This window comes from Brachypodium distachyon, chromosome 1, assembly GCF_000005505.3.
Source record: "Brachypodium distachyon strain Bd21 chromosome 1, Brachypodium_distachyon_v3.0, whole genome shotgun sequence".
Classification (NCBI taxonomy): domain Eukaryota; kingdom Viridiplantae; phylum Streptophyta; class Magnoliopsida; order Poales; family Poaceae; genus Brachypodium; species Brachypodium distachyon.
The window spans coordinates 58,236,867-58,259,058 of NC_016131.3; the positions used below are offsets into that span (position 1 = coordinate 58,236,867).

Here is a 22,192-nt window from a genome sequence, read left to right on the forward strand (position 1 = left end):
TTGAGGGCTGCCTGTAAGGCACCAAAATAATCGAACCACCGTCACTAATTGATATCATACTATAAAAATGTACTCCTCCGTTCCATAATTTTGTCTCCAATTTGTCCAAAAATCGATATAATTCTTAAAAAATGTCCAGATACACGTAAGATTTTGACAAGAATTATGAAACGAAAGAGTACATTATTTTTAACTCACTTACATTAAACATCCAACTAAGTCAGTAACCAACCATCACAGAAATGGAAGATTATTTCCCCGAGAAAAAAAACATCAAGCCCATTGCACCAGTCACCGACTACATCTGCCTAGATAAAAGTTTTGAAATTATAACATGAAACCAAGTTAATCTGCCAACATCTCAAAATAAAGAAGTTAATCTGTGAACGACAAAGCAGATCACCATTTTACGCAAGTACCAGCGGATTATACAACATCATCTCACTGCATAAATATGTGGCTGCTCTTGAGCATGGCAAAAACCGGATCTTGCACTCTTACAAAGTGCCAAACCTAGCCATCTCTAGAAAGTTTTGAAACATCTGCTCAAACTCCTCCCTCTTGCTTTCAGTAACTGTGGGACAGAAGATTATTTTCGGCTCTTTTAGAGACGGAGACCAGCGGCACAACTGTTTCAAGACAGCAACTTCATGTTCGTTTCCTGTAAACTGGAAGATCTCTAATTCTTCGAGGCGATCGAGTACGAATTCCTCATGTTCCCAGTTTTGTAGCTGATCACAGATGCAACCTGGTGGGCATGCAGTTTGTGCCTGAAATGGGGAGCACAGTCAAATGAGGAGCACATCAGCTTAGTAAGATTAACTGATGTCGTTTTATTGCACAAAAGGAGAAGCAACCAGAAACCTGTCTGAATCCTTTGTTATATGCCGTCAATTAACAAAATTTACAACAAAACATGTTAAAAACATATAGTTTTGAATTTCTGGCAATATTTTCTCAACAAGGCTCTATGGATACTTGTGGAAACACATAGGCCATATAGTTACAGTCTTACAGATAAACTACTGAAGTTCAGATTAAAGTGTTGTGTACCACGACCATAGCATTAGGCAATGTTACGTGTACAATAGCATCAGGCAATACTCAAATAGATATGTATTATGTACTATTGAAATAGGCAAGAGAGCTACTCTCTCCTTCCCAGTTTAAATGTTGTCTTAGCAAAATTCCTAATACCAAGAAGCAGTTAAAGCCCTGAGAAATAGGTAGACTAGGAATCAACACATAGGCTAAAAACGCTTTAGACACCTACATAATGAGCTGTTTGCAATTTTCCCCATGCCCCTAATCAATGCATGCGCTAGAGCTGCGCACTAATCATGCATGCAGTTTGCATGCATCTCTCCAAAAGCGTGCCCACGCTTTAAATAAGAAATGAACTTCTTTGGCCAAGCACTAAGACGACACTTAAATTGGGAATTTTTCAAAATCTTAGACGACATCTAAAATGGGATGGTGTATTTGAATAGGAAAGAGATAAGATTAGAGTCAGAGATCGGATTAGTATGCTTTGAATTATGACTTAGGGGTCAAGTAAGCCCTCCTATATAAAGGCGCCAAATGTGTAAATTATCGATTGAAAAATAAAAGGATAGTTTATCAATCTGTTATATGTCTCGTTAGTCCTCCCTGTCCTAAGTTTTACCCCCCAAACTCCTATGCCGTGCCGCTGAGCCATCTTTATGTCGGCAGTTAAATAGTTTCTCCTAATTTGTGTCCGAACCAATTATTGCTCCCCACCTCAATGGCTTCCTCAAATATGTGTCCAAACTCGGCTGGTTGCCCATTTCCTGCCCACGAGTATATCCATGGGGTGCAATTTCTGTCGATGCCCGATGGATACCCATTACTCGCTGGAGGAGAGAAAAAGACGCCTCCGCACTGAGGCGGAAGCATGCAGAACATTTTTTTGCGATTGAATACATGCAAAGCTAAAGTGGATTGGTCGAATTATCATGCACAGCAGCCTTTGCATTTAGTTTTGGCTGCATGCAAAGCCAGCATCTGCTTCCATGTATTAAAAGACATTAAACTAATTCTCTCTAAACTCTGTCTTGGTATGCACAAAAAAATTCATACGCCCTACAAAATGGAAAGGACGGAGTATATCACATACTACTATGCAACAATAAATAAATGTCATAAATACTTAGTTTTGCACATTTCATGGTCACAAAAAAAGACTCACACGGTACAATACTTAATTTTTCATGGAAACTGCAGCAATAAAGAAGATTCACATAGGTTTTGAGCATTTATATATATGCTTCCACTAAAGCCCACATAACGTATATGATATGAATATTGTATTTTTAATTAATTCTTCGAGTACCGCATGGATATCCATGGAGCAAGATTGATTTTCATGCCCGCCCCTCCCAAGAGTATGCACGGAGCAAGAATGCCTTCCATACCCATGCTCCATGTGAGAATTATCTGTGAGTACCCAACTCTATGGATAGAATTACTGTGTAGGCGCTGCCAGCAGCATCAGCGGTGGTGACGCGGACTGGGAAAGAAGAACCGCAGACGCACCTTGCAGCATCAATGGCAACACAGCAACGTGCAGCAGTGCCAGAGGCACTAGAAGGACTGAAGGAGTAGCAGCGTCGGAACAAACCAGAACAAGTGGTAGTGGGTGCTAATACATGCTAATGCTGCATATCCAAAACCTCGTGAGCTTCAGTGGAACAGGCTCAGCTCTCTGTCTTCATGGTGGCAGCTTGCTCGACCACAACATGAAGAAGTGTACCACTTCATTGATGTGGGGCAGCAAACATGGCCTCTACCAGAGGCAGCTAGGCTTGTCAAGGGGTCAGTAGTTGTTACAGGCATGAATGATAGTCTTAGCCAATATACAAACAGATATGGAATATTATTGAAATAGTCAGCAGAGTTATTGGAACACTAAAGATATAAGATTAGAGTTAGAGAAAGGATTACTGTCCTTTGACAGTTTGACTTCTTACTTAGGGATCCAATAAGCCCTCCTATATAAGGGGCACCACGCCACCACATGTATGAGTTATCAAGCAAGCAATAAAAGAACTATTTATCAATCTGTTATATCCCTCATTTGTCATCCCTGACCTATGTTCTACTCCCGGATGTCCCCACCGTGCCATCGGGCCATCTTCATGTCGGTAGTTACTACCAGTCAAGGTGTGCCATGAAATGCAAATGCATATCGCCTTTGTGGCTTCACTGGTAAATCAAGTATTGGATAAACAAATTAAGGATAGTTTTACCTCTGAGTTGGTAGAAGTCAATAATACTTCGAATATTAGCTTCAGCCTTCTTAAACCAGTAGACATCCGGAGAACATGGAATAAGCTGGCTCCGAAGGAATGTCCATTTAGCATTACAATGACTTCCAAGGATGAAACGACAGGGGGCATTGTCGTTATTTCTTCCATTAAGAGTTGAGTGTTACCTAGGTCCTGTAGATCATAAGAAGTCATAAAAGGGGTTATATATAGGAATATATATAGTAGTTGTAAAAGAACTCGCACACACCATCTTGTTCAATGTGATTAGCACACAAGAAGTGGTTGCTATAAGCTAACAAGTTCAAGTTGTAACAAACTATGGGCATTATAAGCCTTGCTCGTAAAACACGAAAACAAAATACAATGCCAATTTTCTATAAACATATTTCAATCTCAAATCTTATTATTTTATTATTTTGGTATGGTGGGGGCATTGAAGGGGTAAACCTTGAGTGATATCTCAAGGTAAGTTTGAGGATAATTATACGTAGTAGCATGTGAGTACAGATTGTGGTTGTTCGAGTTCTCCCAACTCCCGGAAGATGATGGACCCTTTAATATACTAGTGCTAGCCTGTAAGTTTCATGCTAACTGCTCAAAGGTAGGAAAAGGCACTGCCATCTAAGAGGATATCAAGATAATTATTGGAGGACGACGAAGATTCGGTGAGCTCAACAATATTGCAGTGAACTTGAACAAAGATACACAAGTGAGAATTTTGCATCGCTGTTCTCAAACGTCACCGTCATCTACATGATTACGTACAGCCCTACAAGTATTCAAAAAATAATCCCGAATGCCTGAACTACATGGTTTCTTCATTATATATCGACTTGCTAGCATTTCACAGGGACCACATAGCTCGAAATGAACGAATGAACTCACCTGCAAGCAGACCGGTACAAGAGTCACGCTGTGGATGAACTTAAAGTGCTGCAAGAGCCTCATAACATCGCGATTTAATGTAGGCTGAGGTGGTCCATATAAAAGGGTGGTGAAGACGCCCAGCCGTTGGAGATGCGCCATCTCGCCAAGCTGGACGGAGATCGGATCATAAGAATCCCCCCACACGAGCTCCTCTAGCCAAGGGGTCGAGATGCTGGCGACCGGTGGGCGCGATTGCCGATGATTGTCAAAGCAGTAAAGCAGAGATAGCTTTGTGAGTGCCGGTGCAACGACGGTGAGCCGCTGCAAGCCAGCCAAGCCATTGAGCAGAACATTCAGCAGAGACTCCGAATGGATGGCGAGATCGCCCAGACCTCAGACATCCTTGACGGTGAGGTCTCGCAGCGACGGGCACCGCGGCGAGGAGACGGCGTCCCCGAGCCCGCCCTGTAGACGGGCGTTGCTCAGGGAGAGAGCGGTGAGCCGCGCGAACACGCCGGACGGCGGCGCGGCGATGGCGAGAAACCCTAGGTCGAGGGAGACCTTGGTGGCCCTCTCGAAGCATGGCAGCTCGAAGGCCTCATTCGCCGCAGCAGCAGCAGCCTCGTTGTAGAGCCAGATGTTATCCAGCGGCAACGCGTTGAGGAGCACCAGATCTCCGGTGAGGCGGCGCGAGGCGGCGGGGAGCCAGGCCGCGAGGGAGCCGGCGGTGGCGTCCTTGAGGGACGCTGAGGCTCAGGATGGAAGGAGCCTCGTGGGCGGCGAGGGCGAGATGCGGCGGGGTGTTGCCGGAGATGCGGAGCTCCGGGAGGAGCGCCCAGACGCGGCGCCAGCGGCGGGAGAGGGCGCTGGTCTGGGCGGCGGAGGCGGCGGCGCGGAGGCGGAGCAGGATGTGCAGGAGGACGTCGTCGGGTAGCGCGCTCAGGCGGTCCTCGCCGTCGCCGGCGGCGAGCTCCGCGTCGTCGGCGCCCTCCATGGGATTGGGACGATTTGGAAATGTGTTGTTCATTAGTGGGACCAGGGCTTTGCGGGTATACAGTATGGTGTATATATACCCTAGTTCTCTCATAAAACATTACTCCGTATTTGAATTTAAGTTTCAAAGAAAATTGAATTCTAATGATGAACATATTTAGGCGTGATTTTTTACCCGTACATACAATGTATATCAGTGAAAAAATTTAACACTTATTCCAAATTTTGAAGGGCTTTTTTTGTTTAAACAAGCTAGTGTACGCGCCATATTTAACTTACGAGTTATTATCCAGGAATACTGATTCTAGATTGCTTGGAATGGATATAAGTTTACGAATTCATACATGAAACCAACTCACATGAATTCAAAGCCCTCAAAAGCAAGTTAACCAAGCAAGCACGCACTGGCGGGGACCCTCTTTACACAAATTTCCATTGAATTTATTTAACATTCACAGTTCAGACAGACTACAGAGAGAGACGGATGGTACATCATTCATCAGAACTACCACATTGACATAAATCTGACTACACTAACACGAGACAATCCCAGCCGATCAATGTATCCACGCAAAATGCTCACACCGGAAACCCAGTTCAACAGAAATCGAGACGAAAACCAGAAACCTGTCCATTTTTTACAAAATCATGTTAGCAAGATATATTCGACAGAGAAAACAGACAGAGAAAACAGAAACGATATGTTCTGGTGAAATGATTGGCAAAATGTCAGTACTTACACGAAAAAGAGGCACAGCAACGAAAATGATTTCGGGTGACAGATCGACGAGGATGAACAAGCGGTATGGAATCAGCAGGAGCAACAATCAATCTACACTGGGCAAAAACGTTAGACTGTTGTCATCAGACCAATTCGGATCTCTCGGCAAGTAACAATGCCTCGAGTTCCTCCCTGCGTTTCTCCAGCTCCTGAAATAACAACGGAAATTAGGGAAATGATCAGCAGATAACCTCGAGGTAGGGACAGAATCACAGAATATAGCCTCAAAGAGGGCCACAATGGCAGTGGAGTTGACAGTACGCAGTAGACAGTTGCTTGACTCTGACTGAAGGGTTACAAAGACGTGTATGTCCTTCTATAAATGGGTACTGATCCTATTCTGAGCACATATTTTGTTCGATGGCATTCCAGAGTATGATTCAGGATACCTTCATAGTTCGAACTTAACAATTGTAATGGAAAGAACATATGACATGTGTATACATTAAATGTTGAAGTAATCAATGATCGAACTGAGACATTTGAGGTAGGAACCACAGTAATGATGTTTTCTACGGGTCAAACAATAGAAAAACCTAAAACTATAAATATTCAAGATTAAATTAAATGCATTGATTACGATTACCAAAAATAGAGACCAAGGTACTCACCTCCAGATCCTTGGTCGCTTGCTCTCGTGATATCGCTTTCTGCTGCCTAGAACGCTTCAACACACCAAGACACAACACCCCCTGCATATTCAAAGTTCTTAATGCAAATAAATAACGTGGTGGTGCAACATAAATGAGGGCAATGCTGAATTGCTGATTCCACTGCACACTGAAAGGTGATACTTTGCTATGATAAAAATGCCTGGTTAGAGACAACTTCATGATACTATAAGCAGTATCTCATACTAGTGCTTGTGAGAAAGATTGAAGCTGCATATCAAACTTTCAACTGATTTATAATGCTATCTATTTAGTCATTCAAGTAGGCTCGAAATAGTTGTCAGGCTAACAACAACTGATCTGAAAATTCCAAGGCATCAAATTTTTTACTATCAAAACTTATTTCCAGCTGTATCACGGTATGGACTTGCATTTAGGATAGAAAGGCAGCATAACGTATAATAGAACACAAACAACCAACCAAAATTCTCTACTCACCGAGACTACATAGATCAGTCCACATGCAAGGAGCAGGTAGCTGGCAATGTCCTGAAGCAAAATCAGGTCGCTCCTCTCAACATTTGGGTATGCCTTTGTCATGACAGCAACGCTGCCAGGAACCAAAGGAAAAACGGATTAACAAGAGGAACAGATATGGATTACATTTCAACATAAAGCAAGAAACAATTAATAGTACTTCCAAACTCCTGTTTCTGCGGCTCAGTGTTAAGTCATGATCCATGACACTGCTCATAGTGTAGCAGGAAAGAAATCAAACACAACTGCTTCGGATGCCAGAATATATGGTGCGGTGTGCATGATGTGAATGCAGAGGTTAATGTGGTAAAACTCCACAGGATGATAAGAGCTTTACTCTGAATCCATGGCCTGAGTTCTCAAGTTTTATCATCCTGGGTACTCTATATAACATTCCGCTCATGTGCCCACAGTTAATGCTGTCTTGCATTTACAGTCACCCTGGTTGAATCTATATTGATGCATTGATAACTTGAAACCTATATAAACACGCAAGAGATATTTCCAGCAAAACTAAGGTGGCCTCCTATGCTCCACAAGCTATGAAGTATTCCTCTGCAACAATGCATGCTAATATAGGCAATGTCAGGTTCATGCATGCAGGTGAGGACCACAATGCACTGAAAAGACAAAGTAGGATATAATTGTAAAGTTTATGAGAATATCAATAAAATGAAGGTTAGAGTTGCCCATAGCTGGCCATGCTGTTGTAGTAGCACTAACAAGAAATATGCATCTCATCAGCCGATTTGTGAATGAAGGTTAGAGTTGCCAAATACAACAATGGTTTGTGTTTGTCATGGTTTTCCCCATATGTCATTAGCTATGCTGACATGCGGTGTTTGCAAAATAGCAACTACACCTTTATCTTATATATTTAGTGACAGCTAATTTATAGTTGTCAAATGCCATTTAACTTGAAATCCATGAAGCCATGCTTCATCCCATAATTTTCCTTGAGCTTCATTATGTCCATCACTTCCAAAAAGGAAGGAAATAAAACTAATCTACTAAATCTAAAAGGTAAACACTAGATGAACATCATTTCTTCACATGACACTAAGCATATGCAACAAGTATTCTGGATAATCGTATAAATATGCACCAATTCCACTGTAGAACTGAATTTGAAAACATAATAAGAGTTGAGAAAGATATACTCATCCAGAATACTTACAATATTTGTAGCATTCCCCTTGCAGGCCAGTATTCCAATATCTAGTCATGCCAAAGAATAGAATCATTACAAAACAAAAGAAGGCACTAAAATTCTAACTCGATTCATATCCAATTAAAACTGAATGAAAGCCAATCCATGGGTCTCTAAAACTAAAGGCAATCCAATTAAGATTTAGTGATTTACCGACAGAAGCAGTTAACAGACCAATCAGATCATTTATGATTATGATGACATGGCATCTGAAAGCACGAAGTAATCATCTAAATTTATGAAGCTAAATGATTGCTACCTAAAACCAATTAAAATTCCGACACCGACATAACACACTCTGCAACCAGCCCATTGTACCAATCAATTAATTGTGTATATCAAGCAGCACTTGAAGGCCATAAATTAAACGCATATACAGTTGTACAGTAGATAGCTTAGATTATACAAAAATCTGCTCAAATTGGACAATATACAAACAATATCTATGTGTTCAAACAACCTAAACATGCCAAATTACAATGTAAGATACAAGTGAAATGAGTGGAAGAGCAGGTAAATGAAGCGAACCGCGCAGAATTTGAGGATGAATCCCCACTCGGTCTCGATGGCGCCCACGAACAGCGAGATCACCACCGCGTAGCACCGGAATATGCCCCCGAATATCTGAGAAAACCCCCAATCAGGAAGACACGAATCAGCAGAAGCGTATCGACTCTACCGTTCTGGAGATTATACCCCATTGGGATGGGCTGGAAAAGAAAGGGGAGGGAAGAGGGGGCCAATCGAGGCGTCTTACGTCGCCGTGGTGGCGGCGGAAGGACTGGACGGCGGAGAGGACGTTGACGGCGACGCAGAGCAAGGCGGTGGCGGCCGTGACGACGCTGAAGCAGCCGCACACGATGAGGAGCGGGTCGCCGCGGGCCCGCCGCCGCCTCCCCCGCGGCGTGTCCCCGCCGCCAGCGGCCGGCGGCAGCTCCCCGGAGGACCCCGCCTGCGCGGACGAGGCCGACGGCTCCGCCTCCCTGGCCATGGGCGGAGAGAGATGCCTAGGGTTAGGTCTTCCTTCCTTGCTTCCTTCCGAAGGATTCGGCTTCGAGGCGACGATGAGGTGGCGCGAGAGGCGGAGCGAGTGAGTGTGAGGTGGAGGCGCGAGCTTATAAAGCGGGGGGAAGAAGAAGCGCCCGTGGACCGGGTGCACGAGGGCTGGCGTTCGTGGACCCGGTGCAGGGTGGGCTGCGAGTGGGGCCAAGGGACACGTGGACGCGTGAGGTGGCAGGGAGAGCCAATGGGAGCTCACGTTCGTGGGTGCCTAGCTGGCGTCAAGAGAGTTCCCTGCTCCCATGCTGTTTTAGAGGAATGCTTCTCGAATGAGGATTAGTAGCCCAATTCTGATTTTTGGAGTCATTTTCTAGTAGATGCATGATTCAGCGCTTAAGAAAATTAATCTGAACAACCGAGAGCATCTTTAGCGGACACACCAAAATAGAGATCCGAACTCGGTTTCTGTTGAGCTGAACTCGAAAATTCAGTGCCGAATAGTCTCTATACCAAACTCAGATCTCAACATTTTTTTAGAAAAAGCTACGCGCTACTAGTTCATCAACTTCTACTGCCAAGTTCATCACACATAGTCATCATCAAGTTCAAACTACACAAAATACTACCCTTGCCTTCTTGATACTCCATTTATTTTTGAGATGATATTCCACACTCCAAACTAGAGTATTAAGGAGTATCACCTACCCTGAGCCTTTATATTGAGAAAACGAATGGTTCATATTGATCCCGGGGTACCGTAGACAAGCACAAAAAAGTAAGGGCCGGGTCCCCAGTATGACTACTTCTGAGTCGCTTGGTTTTTAAGGAAAAAGTATCGAGTCTGAATTGACGTAAAAAGTATCGAGTCTCAATTGACGTAACAGAGCCGTTGAAGATCTAAGGATCATCCCCACTCTCTCTTCTTCCACGTGATATCGTTGGATTAAGACGGTCAAGCACATTGGCTAATCTCTAACTAAAAAACAAACAACTTCTCAATAGCAAAACAGAAAAGATAAAAGATTTGTGCACTTTTTGTTTAGGGAAAGCCATCATGACAAGCTTTATTAATCAGGAAACAGTGTTACATCGTTTGTGATTGCATCCAAAATAAAATTCGGAGGGTCATTATGCCAAACAGTAGCCAAGAACCCATCCGCATGACTAGCTCAAAGCCTAAAACATGAGCCGTCTTATTAGCTTTTTTATGGTTTCATTAAAGGAAACCACGTGCGTGTCTATTAATAAAGCAACCGTCTTATTAACTACTCCCTCCGTTCCGGTACATGGGCCCAACGCATCTCTAAGTTAAAGATCTAACTAATATAATATGATTTTTATATTATAAAAATTGTACCATTAGAAAATATATAGAGCATTTGAAGTTTCTAATGGTATAATTTTTGTAATATAAAACTCATGTTACATTAGTTATAAATCCTCAACCTAGGGATGCGTGGGGCCCATAAACCTTATCTTAGTTAAAGCACACTCCATATATATCATTGGCACCAGCGAAAAAAATTCTGATATACATGGTACAAAGACCGCGCTTATTTCTGAAGGAAACAAAGACGCTTATAATTACTAGCTGTTGAATTGTGGTGCCTATAGAATATATATATCTGCGGCTAGCTCGGTCACCCCTGCAGCACAGAGTAGAGCAGTTTTGGCGCCGGTTTCTGCTCCAACTTGCTCGTGATGCTAAACTGGACGCCCTGCTGGACCAGGAACCCAAGAAGCCGCGCCTTGTTGTGCGCGTTGTAGAACCCGCCGTTGCGGCGGCCCTCCCAGAGCAGCCCGGCCTCCGTGAGCGCCTTCAGTGCAGACCCCGGTATGTATTCTCTGCCAAACTTGTCCATGAAAGGAATCTTAAGATCGATCCACTGGTGGAAGTACTGAGGGCTGGCGACACCCTTGTGCCGGCACTCTCTGTCCAGCATGCTGCGGCAGTCCCAGTCTCCCCATGTGACAATGGCGAAGCGAAGGGCCCTTCCTTTCTTTGTCTCCGCCTCCTTTAGCCATGCCTCATGCTTCGGCAGTGCCTCAGCTAACACGATGCCCTTGTCGACGTCTGTCTGCTGGATGCCATTGTACTCCCTGCAGAAATCTGTCAGCACAGGGCGCTCTTGTGGGCGCAGGTAACTGTGGAAGGGGGGCGATTCAGAGTTGCCGGTAACAGGATCGACAAGAACGGATGAGAACTCGATGATCTCTTGTGGATTGAACATCAAGCCCTTCTCGCAGGTTGCCTTGAAATCTACAACCACGAAGTAGTCCAACAAACCGGTGATGTTAATGTGCTTGCCATCGCCCAAATCATGTCTTTGCTCCTTGAATACTGGCCTGAAAATGGTGCATACGTACATCACCATCAGTTTGGCTAGTATGATTTCCGACAACAAAAGTAGATTTCCTAACAAACTGTAGTAGTTATCAAAGAAACTTCACGCACCTCTGACATGGGGATGCATTGCAGAATCTGTCGGCCTGATTGTCACAAAAATCCATGAGTAGCAGATAGACAACTAAATTTAAACAGTATGTTTTTGGCTACTGTTTTAATCAAGTTGGCTAGATTTTGGTCAACCGTAATATGGCTACTGTTTCAATCTATATCAATATGGCTACAGTTTTAATCTATATCAGTATGGCTGCAGTTTTAATCAATTACTGTAGTTGGCAACATATTAATTGTATGATTTTGGTGAATATATAGAAGACATTAATTAACAAGAGACAACTCTATATCAGTAGTGCGATTAGAACTAGTCACATGATGGTGCGCCAAATTTCGTTTCAGATTATAATCTTCAATGGAAAAGATTAAGGCGTAATAACGTAGAAATTAATATCTAACAACAATGTACTAATAGATATATTATAAATGAAGTACTATAAGGTTTCACGATTAAACTTACGGTCGTTACTGATGAAGTGCTCCCACTAGTTTCAGTGGACCATCTCGTCCTTTCCATTTTGACAAGTCGGTCGAGTATATTCTGTGTAGATGGCCTTCTCTTAGGATTATTGTCCCTACACTCTTTTCCTATCTCAGCGCATACTCTTATTTGTTCCAACTGATTTTCTCTTATGTCCACCATGTTCCTCCAACTTTCAAATACCTAGAAAAGTAAATTTTGTGCCATCAAAAGGAGCAACATCTTTCTAGATCTCCCTCCATCCCATATTAAGTGACGAAATATTACATATATCTAGTCACTTTTTGGGTATAGTTACATTCATATTTGTGCAAATTTGAGTCACTTAACATGGGACGGAGGGAGTACTATACACCTTGGCATGGACCATGCAAGAAACTAATTTTGATTTTTTTATCGAATTAAATTACTTTGAGATCATCAGAAAACTTGGATGTTTGAACACTTCGTATTTGTAATTTTTAATAAAACAAATTTACATTTGAGTTATACACCAAAAAGAAAAGAACTGGAGGACTAGTTAATACAGAATTTCGAAGTGTAAATACCAAAACTGTTTTTTATAAAATTGGTATTAATATTATTAGAAAAAGTAAGAGTGCACACTGTATACCCACAAGTATGTATGTGGTGAATATGTTTTCAAACTTATCTCTTGGAGAACACATTTTCCACTAGATCTAGCTCTATTGCATGATTTTGCCACTTATGCTCGTTACCTTAGAATTAGAATTGGTAATGTACGTTGCTGGAATAATTGAACAGAGGTAGCAAATGTCAACGGATTGGACGGAATAGGGTCCTGTGTGCAGGCGAAGAAAATTTATGGTAGAATGTAAAGGGACTTGGACAAATGGCAAATGGGCAGAGATCCACGGATCGAAATTGTACTCTCTCCGTTCCCAAATTCCCGTCGTGGTTTTAGTTCAATGTAGGACCAGCCAACCAAGTTGAAGAAAATTTATGGTAGAATGTAAAGGCGCTTGGACAAATGGCAAATGGGCAGAGATATCCACTGATCTAAATTGTACTTCCTCCAATTCTAAATTCCGGTCGTGGTTTTAGTCCAATGTAGGACCAGCCAAGCAACTGTTCTTACCTCGTCAATTTCATCATGATGCTTCTTTCCTGTCAGTATCTCTGATATTATAACGCCAAGACTAAAAATATCAAATTTTAATGTGATTTCCCCACTAAAATATTCTGGTGCCATATATCCGCTGCATTAAAATTTGTATGATCCTGGTTAAAGAACGTTAAGGGACAGAACAGTATTCCTCATACATAACCAAGAAAAATATATTTCAAGTGGCTTGAGAAACTCACAGTGTTCCAACTAAACTTGAAGTAATAGTCCGCGTTTTGTTTTCACCAAACCACCTTGAGAGACCAAAATCAGCTATTTTTGGTTCCTTGTTATCATCTAGCAATATATTAGAAGGCTTCATATCTAGATGAGCAATGTGGTTCTCGTGGAGGTAATGTAACCCCTCGCAGATACCCTTAATTATTTGGTAGGACTTTTTCCATTGAAGTCCATTAGATATATCTATGGAGTGTAGGAGAAACAGAGTTTAGTAATTGAGATACCTGGAATACTCTTCATCAATTGTATGAATGGAATGTTTGAATGAAATGATCTACTCCCTCTGTTCCTAATTAATTAGCGCCGGTTGTTTTGCAAAGAAACCCTTATAAATTTCCGAAATAAACCTGCAGTACACATCTTCAATTAAATGTGGACTGCGTGTTGATTTCAAAAAAACAACAGGGTTTTTTCGCAAAAGATCCGAAAGAACATGGACTGCAGGTTTATTTCGAAAATTTACAGGATTTCTTTGCAAAACAGACGGCGCCAACTAATTAGGAACAGAGGGAGTATGTTAGAACGTGGACTGCAGGTTTATTTCGAAAATTTACAGGATTTCTTTGCAAAACAGACGGCGCCAACTAATTAGGAACAGAGAGAGTATGTTAGAACGTGGACTGCAGGTTTATTTCGAAAATTTACAGGATTTCTTTGCAAAACAGCCGGCGCCAACTAATTAGGAACAGAGGGAGTATGTTCAAGGAAATAAAGATGCAAACAAATGATGGTTATGCCCTTCGGAAACAAATGATGGTTACCACATACCTTTAATGTACACATCAAGACTTCCTGGTAGATACTCAAAGCATAGCAATCGTTCTCGTAATTCTGCCAGGACAAAGTTGTTGTCCATGTTTTTCACTTGTCCTTGCGTGTCAGCACAGTATCCCAGAAACCGCACTATATTTTTGTGCTTTGCTTTAGTGAGACAACCAACCTCTTGCGTGAACTTATTCTCATAAGCATGCAAGTTGATCAACTTCTTCACAGCGACCAACCTATTCGGAAGCGTTCCCTGCATTTGCAGCATGTTTTGTCATCACGATAAGCATATTTTTCACTAAAAGTTGGATACAGTAGTTGCGGTTAACAGTACCTTGTAAACCACGGCAAATCCACCGCTGCCGATTTCCTGATCACAAGAGAATCCTCCTGTGATGTTTTCTAGAAGTGATAATGGTAGCTCTCTCGGCTCTACACTTTCATCTAATAGCATGTGCTCCAGGTCACTTGGTCCTATGGTGCTTTGGCGATCCATCGTTCTGAGCTATACCCTGAAATCGATATGGCCGTCCATTTCGGTTAATCCTAAGGTCAAGGTCGATCTGTACTGCTATCACGATGTAAGCAGTATATTCCACTGTTGGGCCAAATAAAACAGTATAAAGAGTATTTCCGGAACACCTGTTTATGCACGACCCAAAAGGTGAAATTGGGACACCGTCTCCTCTCCCACCCCGTCGTCTCCCCTAATCGAACGTCGTAATTTGGAGAAAATAAGAATTCTCTCGCTGGATTAAAAGAGGCTATGGCTGGCGGCCACGGCAACGAGCGGCTTGCTGACGATGACAGTCTCCACAAATGAAGGGTGGAGATTTATATACTGCTCCTCTCTCCTAAGCAGTAAGGGGTACCATAAGAATCCTCATTTTTAATCACGTATACCGATGTGCCCTTCTGAGGCTGCGAACCCAAGTAAGATTTTCAAACATTTAAGCTGGCTCGAAGTGGGATGTGCTAGCTGCAGTGGTGTCTATGTGTTTCTTTATTTCATCTGGACCTCATATGAAACGAAGAATTAATAGGAGAAAGGACTAAGAAGCCATTAAAAACTTACTCCCACTGTTTCTAATTAATTGGCGTTGGAAATTTTGCAAAAAAGAAAACCTCTTGTTATTTCCTGAAATCGACATACTGTCCACGTTGTGCCAGAACTTTTGCAAAAAAACCTGTAGTTTTTCGAAATCAACCCGCAGTCCACGTTCAATTGAACATGTGTACTGCATGTTGATTTCGTAAATTAATAGGATTTTTTTTGCAAAATGGCCGGTGCCAACTAATTGGGAACGGAGGGAGCACGATTTGCCTAATCCCTAATATCCAAGGTCAAATTGGTGCCAAACAGGGGAGCTGTAATCAGAAAACATGGTTAAACATTAGCAGGCTCTTAATTAAACAACCACAAAAAAACTTACTTGGCGACAACAACAATATTGAGATAAAAGGTCAGATGTCCCACGTTATGTTCCTAGTTCCCATCTGAAAAAATAAAACAAGTGAAATGCAGCCTACGGTTTGGGCTACCTCCGGAACTATGTTGATATATTTGTCAACTATGTGTACGAGTAGAGGTATACTTGTAATTAGCGGAGGATTTGGTAGTCGAACACGTGTAAGCCGGGTCTAATATATAAAGGCACCGTGGGTAGGCCTAGGAGAATATATGACAACCATGCTCGCAGGGGAGCAGATGGCTTGTAGCGGCGTCCGAGGTGGTCGGTATTGCGGTATTATGAGAGAGGAGCGTCGGTAGTCATGCCTCGGGAATGTAGGCTTCGGCAGAACCTCGTTAACAAATATTGTGCCTCAGTGTCATCATTAATCGTGCATCTGCCTAATATCGTAACAAACTATAATTTGGCAAATCCCAAACATATATCCATGCCAAGGTTTTGAATAGCGCACTATGACATGTAGCGGCGGCCTCCTCCAGATGCCATACACCTGGTAGTGTGCTATAGCGTGCACCATTTTAAATAGTGTTTTGCGAAAAAGAAAAATCAAATATAGTCCAAAATTAAAGGTTTCAGCATAGCAACGTATTAAAAAATTCTCCAACCCTTTACAAGACCAAATCCATGACATAAACATAGATATGACACATAATTCAAGTATTAAATAGTTTTAAGGAACCAAGCGTAACATCCACAACGCACGGGGCAACAACATAGCATAAAGTACTCATTCAGAAGTAGATGAAGAATGCATGTCGTTGTTGTCTTCCAATTCAGAAGAGGAACCAACAGATTGGGCTTCAGAAAGCAACTTCTTCTTCCTAAGGTGGGAAACTCTCTTTCTTTTTTATGACGCGATTGCTCCTTGTGATGCACCTTTAACGCTCTATAGGAAATAGCGTTTAGCGCCCTTTAGCACTAATAGCGAGAATAGCGTTTAGCGCCGTTTGGCACGCTATTAGCGATAATAGAGGCATGCGAGAAAAATTGCTTACGTAACATCAGGTCTTTAAATATGCTATAACGTCGGCGAGGAAATAGCGCTATTTAAAACCATGATCTATAGTACTAAAGAATAACGAGGCGGAAGAAATAAATTTTGGGACAAACGAGAAGTGAGCTACTCCATCCTTCTGGGTTTATAAGCCTGTATTGAAATTCATGCCTAACTTTAACCAATAATTATATAAATAATATTTGATATATGTTAAAAGTTATATCTTTAGAAAGAGGTTCGAAGAAGAAGAACCTTGAATACCCGAAGAAGCCGGCTGCGGATTGGAGATGTTTCTGATGATGTTTCCCAAGTGCGCGGGGAAGTCGCCTGGTTGCCTCTCAAACCAGCAAAGGGAGGAGAAGAAAAGCCGCAAACTTGGCCTGCTCTCTCCAAACATGGGGATCTCTATTTGTAAGCCAGCAGGTCCAGGGCAGGTGGCCTTCCACGCGCGTGGGGACGAGTGAGTGATCACGGGTGTGGTGTCCTGTGCAAGTGCAAGGAAGATACCACTATACTTTTCTTATTTTTTCTACAATTTCTAATTGTCTTGTGTTGTTATTGACTCCGCACCTAGCAGTAGATTAGTAGTACTGCTAGGTCTCCCGTCTCCTCGTCCGCATCCACTTCCCTCTGTCTCTGTTTTATCCACCGACAGAAGCAACCGAAGGCAAACGCACACATATTAACGCCCCGTTTGGAATATGATCAGAATATATAACACATGAATATTGAGAAAGGTCATATATGACTTTTTCACACTTTTCACTAGTAAAATGTTAAAAAATAAAGTTCGTCTCCCTTAGTTTTCCCCCGAACCGTCTCCTCCCTCCCCAGTCCTCACAGCCTTCCACCCTCCCTCACCACGCCGGTGCCATCCTCGCCCTCCTCCAGCATGATATCGCTGCGAGGGGTTTCTGCTAAATTACATTGTCAATGGTTGTGGTCTGTGCCCCCTTGCTGACGTGTACCTGGTCAATGAACCACGTAGGTGGGTCAAACGTGTCAAAATCAGTTTAGGATCTCGCATGAGACACTTAAAATAAAATCAAGAACTAAGTGTGCAGTTTCATAATTTATGACTGAAATAACACCAACTCAATAATAGTAGGACCGTCGGTGCATTTGCGTCTTCTTTTTTCCGTCACGTGGGAAGAGGTACGACGGACGAAGTTTGTTGACAAAGGAACCTCGCGTATTTTACCTCCGAGAGATGGAACCACCAGCCGATCATCGTCTGGTTAAAGCATGGAATAAATTCAAAAAATGCAAGCACCCATGGCAAGTCTGGAACTTGAACCTAGTTGGCCTAGTTCCACCACAAGGAACCAACCACTTGAGTTAGGCTCAGTTCACGGAACCTCACGTATTTTAGTTTTTAGAATAGATAGGTATAGATAGATATATATAGATTTGGATCAAACTTTAATTGAACGTCACCGAAAACAAATGCATGGGGGCGCCGGCCGGCCCCAAGGGACATATAGGTTAATTAGAATCGTCCATGGCGTTTTCGCTCGTCCTGTTCCTCAGTACTTCTGTTGCAAATTACCCATCAATGGAATTAAGATAATCACAAGTTGTGCTGAAACAAACTTTCTAACGCTCGACGATTAATTAAGAGAAAATTAAAATTACAGATCGCGGTCAGTTGGTCAAAGAATTAGGTGAGTCTGATTGCAGAGGAAATAGACATATAAACAAAACAGTATATAATTAACATCACTGATCCCGATCAGTGGGTCAAAGGATTAGGTCAGTGGGTCAAAGAATTAGGCCAGTCTGATTCCAGAGGAAATATTCATATACACAAATAAAGTTATAATCAACATCACTGATAGTGATTAGTGGGTAAATGGGTCAAAGAATTAGGCGAGTCTTTTTTTTGCGGGGAAATATTCATATACACAAAGAATTAGGCATGTCTGATTACGGAGGAAATAGACATATATACACAAAATAATTAGCATTCGCGGCTCTTGGACTAACTAGTCAAGCTACACACGTACGTGCAATTCACTCCACAGTGTAGCAGCTCCTGTGCGCATAAGCAATAAAAAAAAAGAAGGTGAATTGCATTTATTTTTTACCTTATGTTTATAAATTTGTGGCAATGTTTATTTCATATTAATGTAGTCATATTTAACTTCCTGTTTGTAAATTTAGTTACGATGTTTACCCTATTTAACTGATTTGTCCGGCTTTTACATGTTGGGTGCACCTGTGGGCTGGTGTGACAAGTGATTGGACGCCGAATTGGAAGCGTGTATTCGCTAGACACTGGGGCCGTTTGGTTTAGCACCTACGTGCGCCTTGTCAAGTATTGGCACGCCAACGCTCTCGGGGCTTTGGTTTGCTTCAACGTCCGCACGTTGGCTCGCCAACCACCTTCTGCAGAAAACACGCCAATACCAGTTCAGTTTTGCGCCCACGCCCTGACGAAAAAGGGGCGGCAAAATCCTCCGCCAATTCGCTTGGGAACCAACTCCTTGGCGCGGTGGGCTGGGGCATAAACCAAACGGGCCATTTCTCCCTCAAGTCGACTCAACATGCACGCTCGCCAACTGATATTTCTATGTTCTTACAAACTCGACCTAATCTATTACCGATCCCGCACCGCCGTATAAGTATCACCTGCTATGCCACTATAGTAAAGTCCTATACTATACATGAGTACTTTAGCCTCAAGTCAGCTCACGTCGGTTCGACCCATATATCATGTTAGAATTGGACAAATCTTCTATATCTAAGTAGAAAAAACCACTACTTTATTTTTCTCAACATGCAAGCATGCTACGTCATCACACCATTAATTTGTTCACATCTATTTAGTGGGAAACTCATATTTTTTGCGCATGCATGCAAGCTACTTTTCATCAAACTATCTCAACTAATTGAAGAATATATAATCTATCATACAATTTCATTATACATTTTCACTGGATACTCTTTTCTTGCTACTTTTCACTCATGTATGTTAACTAAAAATTTCCTCAAAGCTCACATATGTTAACTAAAAATTTCCGCAACAACGTGCGGGGCATCATCTATAGTTAGTTGAACGGGGGCAAACATTGTCACAAGTTAAGATGTGGCAATCGGAGAGCCAATTGGAGCTCACGTCGTGGGTGCCTAGCTGGCGTCAAGAGAGTTCCCTGCACCCATACTGTTAGGTAATGTTTCTAGAGTGAGGGATTAGCAGCTCAATTCTGTCTTCTCAAGTCATTTTCTAGCAGATGGATGATTCAGCGTTTGAGACAAATTATTAGTTTCAATTCACCCTTTTTTAATTAACATTCGTGGCTCTTGGACTTGTTGGTCCCACAATTCATTGGGCGGCGTTTGTGAATTTGTGATAACATTTATCTGATTATAAGTTTTGTGCCATGTTTTACTCCATCTTTGTATGTAAGATTTATTATAGGATTTACTTCATGTAACTAATTTGCACTTTTCTGAGACGAAGAGCCCACTTGTCAGGCTGATGTGACAAGCAACTGGATAGGTTCCCCTCGTCTAAGAGAAACCCTAGCCGTCGTCTTCTTCGGAAGAAACTTCAATCTCCAGCGGTTCCTCTCGTCTCTCACGGCCGATCTGGTTTTAAGAGACGAGGGGAACCACGGATCAACATCTGGCATCAAGTTTTGCTACCTTCTTTCGCTAGGTTTTTGTGTGCTTCTCGGTGGCGTCTTGGTGATGGAGACGCCGTCGTCTTGAAGATTGGTGTCCTGGCTTCTTCATCGTCCTGGTGTAGGCGTTGCAATCAATGTCATGGAGTTAGTGATTCTCACGACACGTCTTTTCGGGTCGCTGATCTTTTTCCTTGTGGATTCATCAATGGAAAAGCAGTTTTACAGCTTGTCTCGCAAAGGGTATTACCTCGGCCATGTTGCGTTCAATGATCTTAGGTTCTCACCGTTTGAGGTGGGCGGCTCATGCGGCTTTTCAAAACCTCTGAGGTTAGTTCAGCCTGTGCAAGCATGGTATTCTTCAATTTTGTCAACGAATACGTGGAGAAGTATCAAAATGCGAAGGATGGATCAAGAGAAGTTTACTTCGAAGGCTACAATGAAGTTTTAGTTTTGTTGAATATCTTTGTTAATTGTATTCGTTCGTGTATCGATCTTTTGTACTTCGTCGCTTGAATTAATAAAGCCAGATAGTTGCTCTAAAAAATAGCAACTGGATGTCCAATCTTTTTTACCGGAAACTGTAGGGGAGTCCCCGACAGCATTTGTATTAGTAATCGAAAAGGTACAAAGTCAGGTATGTACAAGGGGACCTATATACAAGGGCTAAGGTAAGTCATTAAGCCAGGCCAATTAGAAGTGTATTTGCTTCCTCAGTTGGACCCAATTCGCTTATCGACTGTTTTTAGTGCTCTCACAAGCTCGACGGAATCTTCCCCAATCCCGTAGTGCGCACGATTGTTGCTTGCTATATATGCCGCCATGGTAAAGTCATACAGAGGAGTCAGTTGCCACATCAGTACGACAGGTCAGCCAAACATTTGAACCAAGCAAACTAGTTGGATAGGTTAAACATTGAGGTAATAATACTGGAAGTACAAGAACTTGTATTGCGAGCAATTTAGTACAAAAAGTTGCAAAATGAGGTCAGGTGGTACACCAACTTGACTTGCGGGTGCACGTTTGGTCATAGCCAATGGATGGTCGACATCTGGCTTGCCGGTTGACTTGTTTGTTTTACATAAAAAAACCCGCGTTGTTTCGCTTATACAAAAAGCTCCTCCGAATCAAATCTTAACATTCCTCTCTGATCGCGCTCAAAAGCGGCCGCGCTGCTCCACGACGATGGTGTCGCCGTGCCGTCGTTGCGCGCCTCCACCGCGAAGGTCGAGGAACGCATATCCCATATTGCTGCTCTCCAGGTTGGCATGCCATGAGATGAGAGGCAGGCTATGCTCTGCGTGCTCTTCATGCTATCGTGATATGCTCTGCATGCGCATTACCATGCCAAGGCCGCGCCTTTCCCCATCATCGTCGCAACCTACCCCTACTGCGCGCCGCCGTTCCTCGCCGCCGCTCCCCAGCCCACCGTCAATTGCTTTCTTCAGTTGGGATGTCTTCTGTTCAAGCATGTAAACCTTCCATCACTCTCGCCGCCGCCGCCTTTGAGCTCCAACAAGGTTGTCCCCTCGCCTACGTCAGCTGTCCTGGATTCGAGTCCCAAGGCTCTCTCCTCGGCGTCGCCACCCACAACTCCGCCGATCCAGGCTTTGAGCCCCTACAAGGCTCTCTCTGAGGGGGCGCGTAGAGATAAACAAAAAACTTTTCCTACGCGAACTCCCAAGATCTAGCCGAGGTAGAAGGCCACGAGGATTACCACTAGACGCGCAGTTGCG

General features: G+C 42.8%; 2 protein-coding genes and 1 pseudogene across 4 annotated transcripts; all 3 read right to left on the reverse strand.

Moving 5' to 3' along the window:
• Nucleotides 1-100: 100 nt before the first annotated feature.
• LOC100845865 lies at nt 101-5,199 on the reverse strand (annotated as a pseudogene).
• Nucleotides 5,200-5,555: 356 nt separating this feature from the next.
• Nucleotides 5,556-9,386, reverse strand: LOC100846168. Its single transcript, XM_003561440.4, has 7 exons — nt 9,047-9,386; nt 8,818-8,913; nt 8,257-8,297; nt 7,041-7,152; nt 6,543-6,623; nt 5,891-6,080; nt 5,556-5,777 (listed from the first exon to the last, which is right to left on the reverse strand). The coding sequence occupies exons 1-6, from the start codon at nt 9,278-9,280 to the stop codon at nt 6,015-6,017; spliced, it is 630 nt and encodes a 209-aa protein (XP_003561488.1). The 5' UTR covers nt 9,281-9,386; the 3' UTR covers nt 5,556-5,777; nt 5,891-6,014.
• A 1,374-nt stretch (nt 9,387-10,760) lies between these two features.
• Nucleotides 10,761-17,237, reverse strand: LOC100846776 (cysteine-rich receptor-like protein kinase 6). 3 transcript variants are annotated; one of them, XM_010230149.3, is made up of 8 exons: nt 17,083-17,237; nt 14,696-14,873; nt 14,365-14,614; nt 13,557-13,779; nt 13,330-13,450; nt 12,210-12,413; nt 11,744-11,778; nt 10,761-11,634 (listed from the first exon to the last, which is right to left on the reverse strand). In XM_010230149.3, exons 2-8 carry the CDS (start codon nt 14,855-14,857, stop codon nt 10,929-10,931), a joined length of 1,701 nt encoding a protein of 566 aa, XP_010228451.1. In that variant the 5' UTR covers nt 14,858-14,873; nt 17,083-17,237; the 3' UTR covers nt 10,761-10,928. The 3 variants fall into 3 exon arrangements, with proteins under 3 accessions (XP_010228451.1, XP_024313844.1, XP_024313843.1); XM_024458076.1 differs by lacking the exon at nt 17,083-17,237 and adding an exon at nt 15,004-15,858; XM_024458075.1 differs by lacking the exon at nt 17,083-17,237 and having other exon boundaries at nt 14,696-14,997.
• Nucleotides 17,238-22,192: the final 4,955 nt, after the last annotated feature.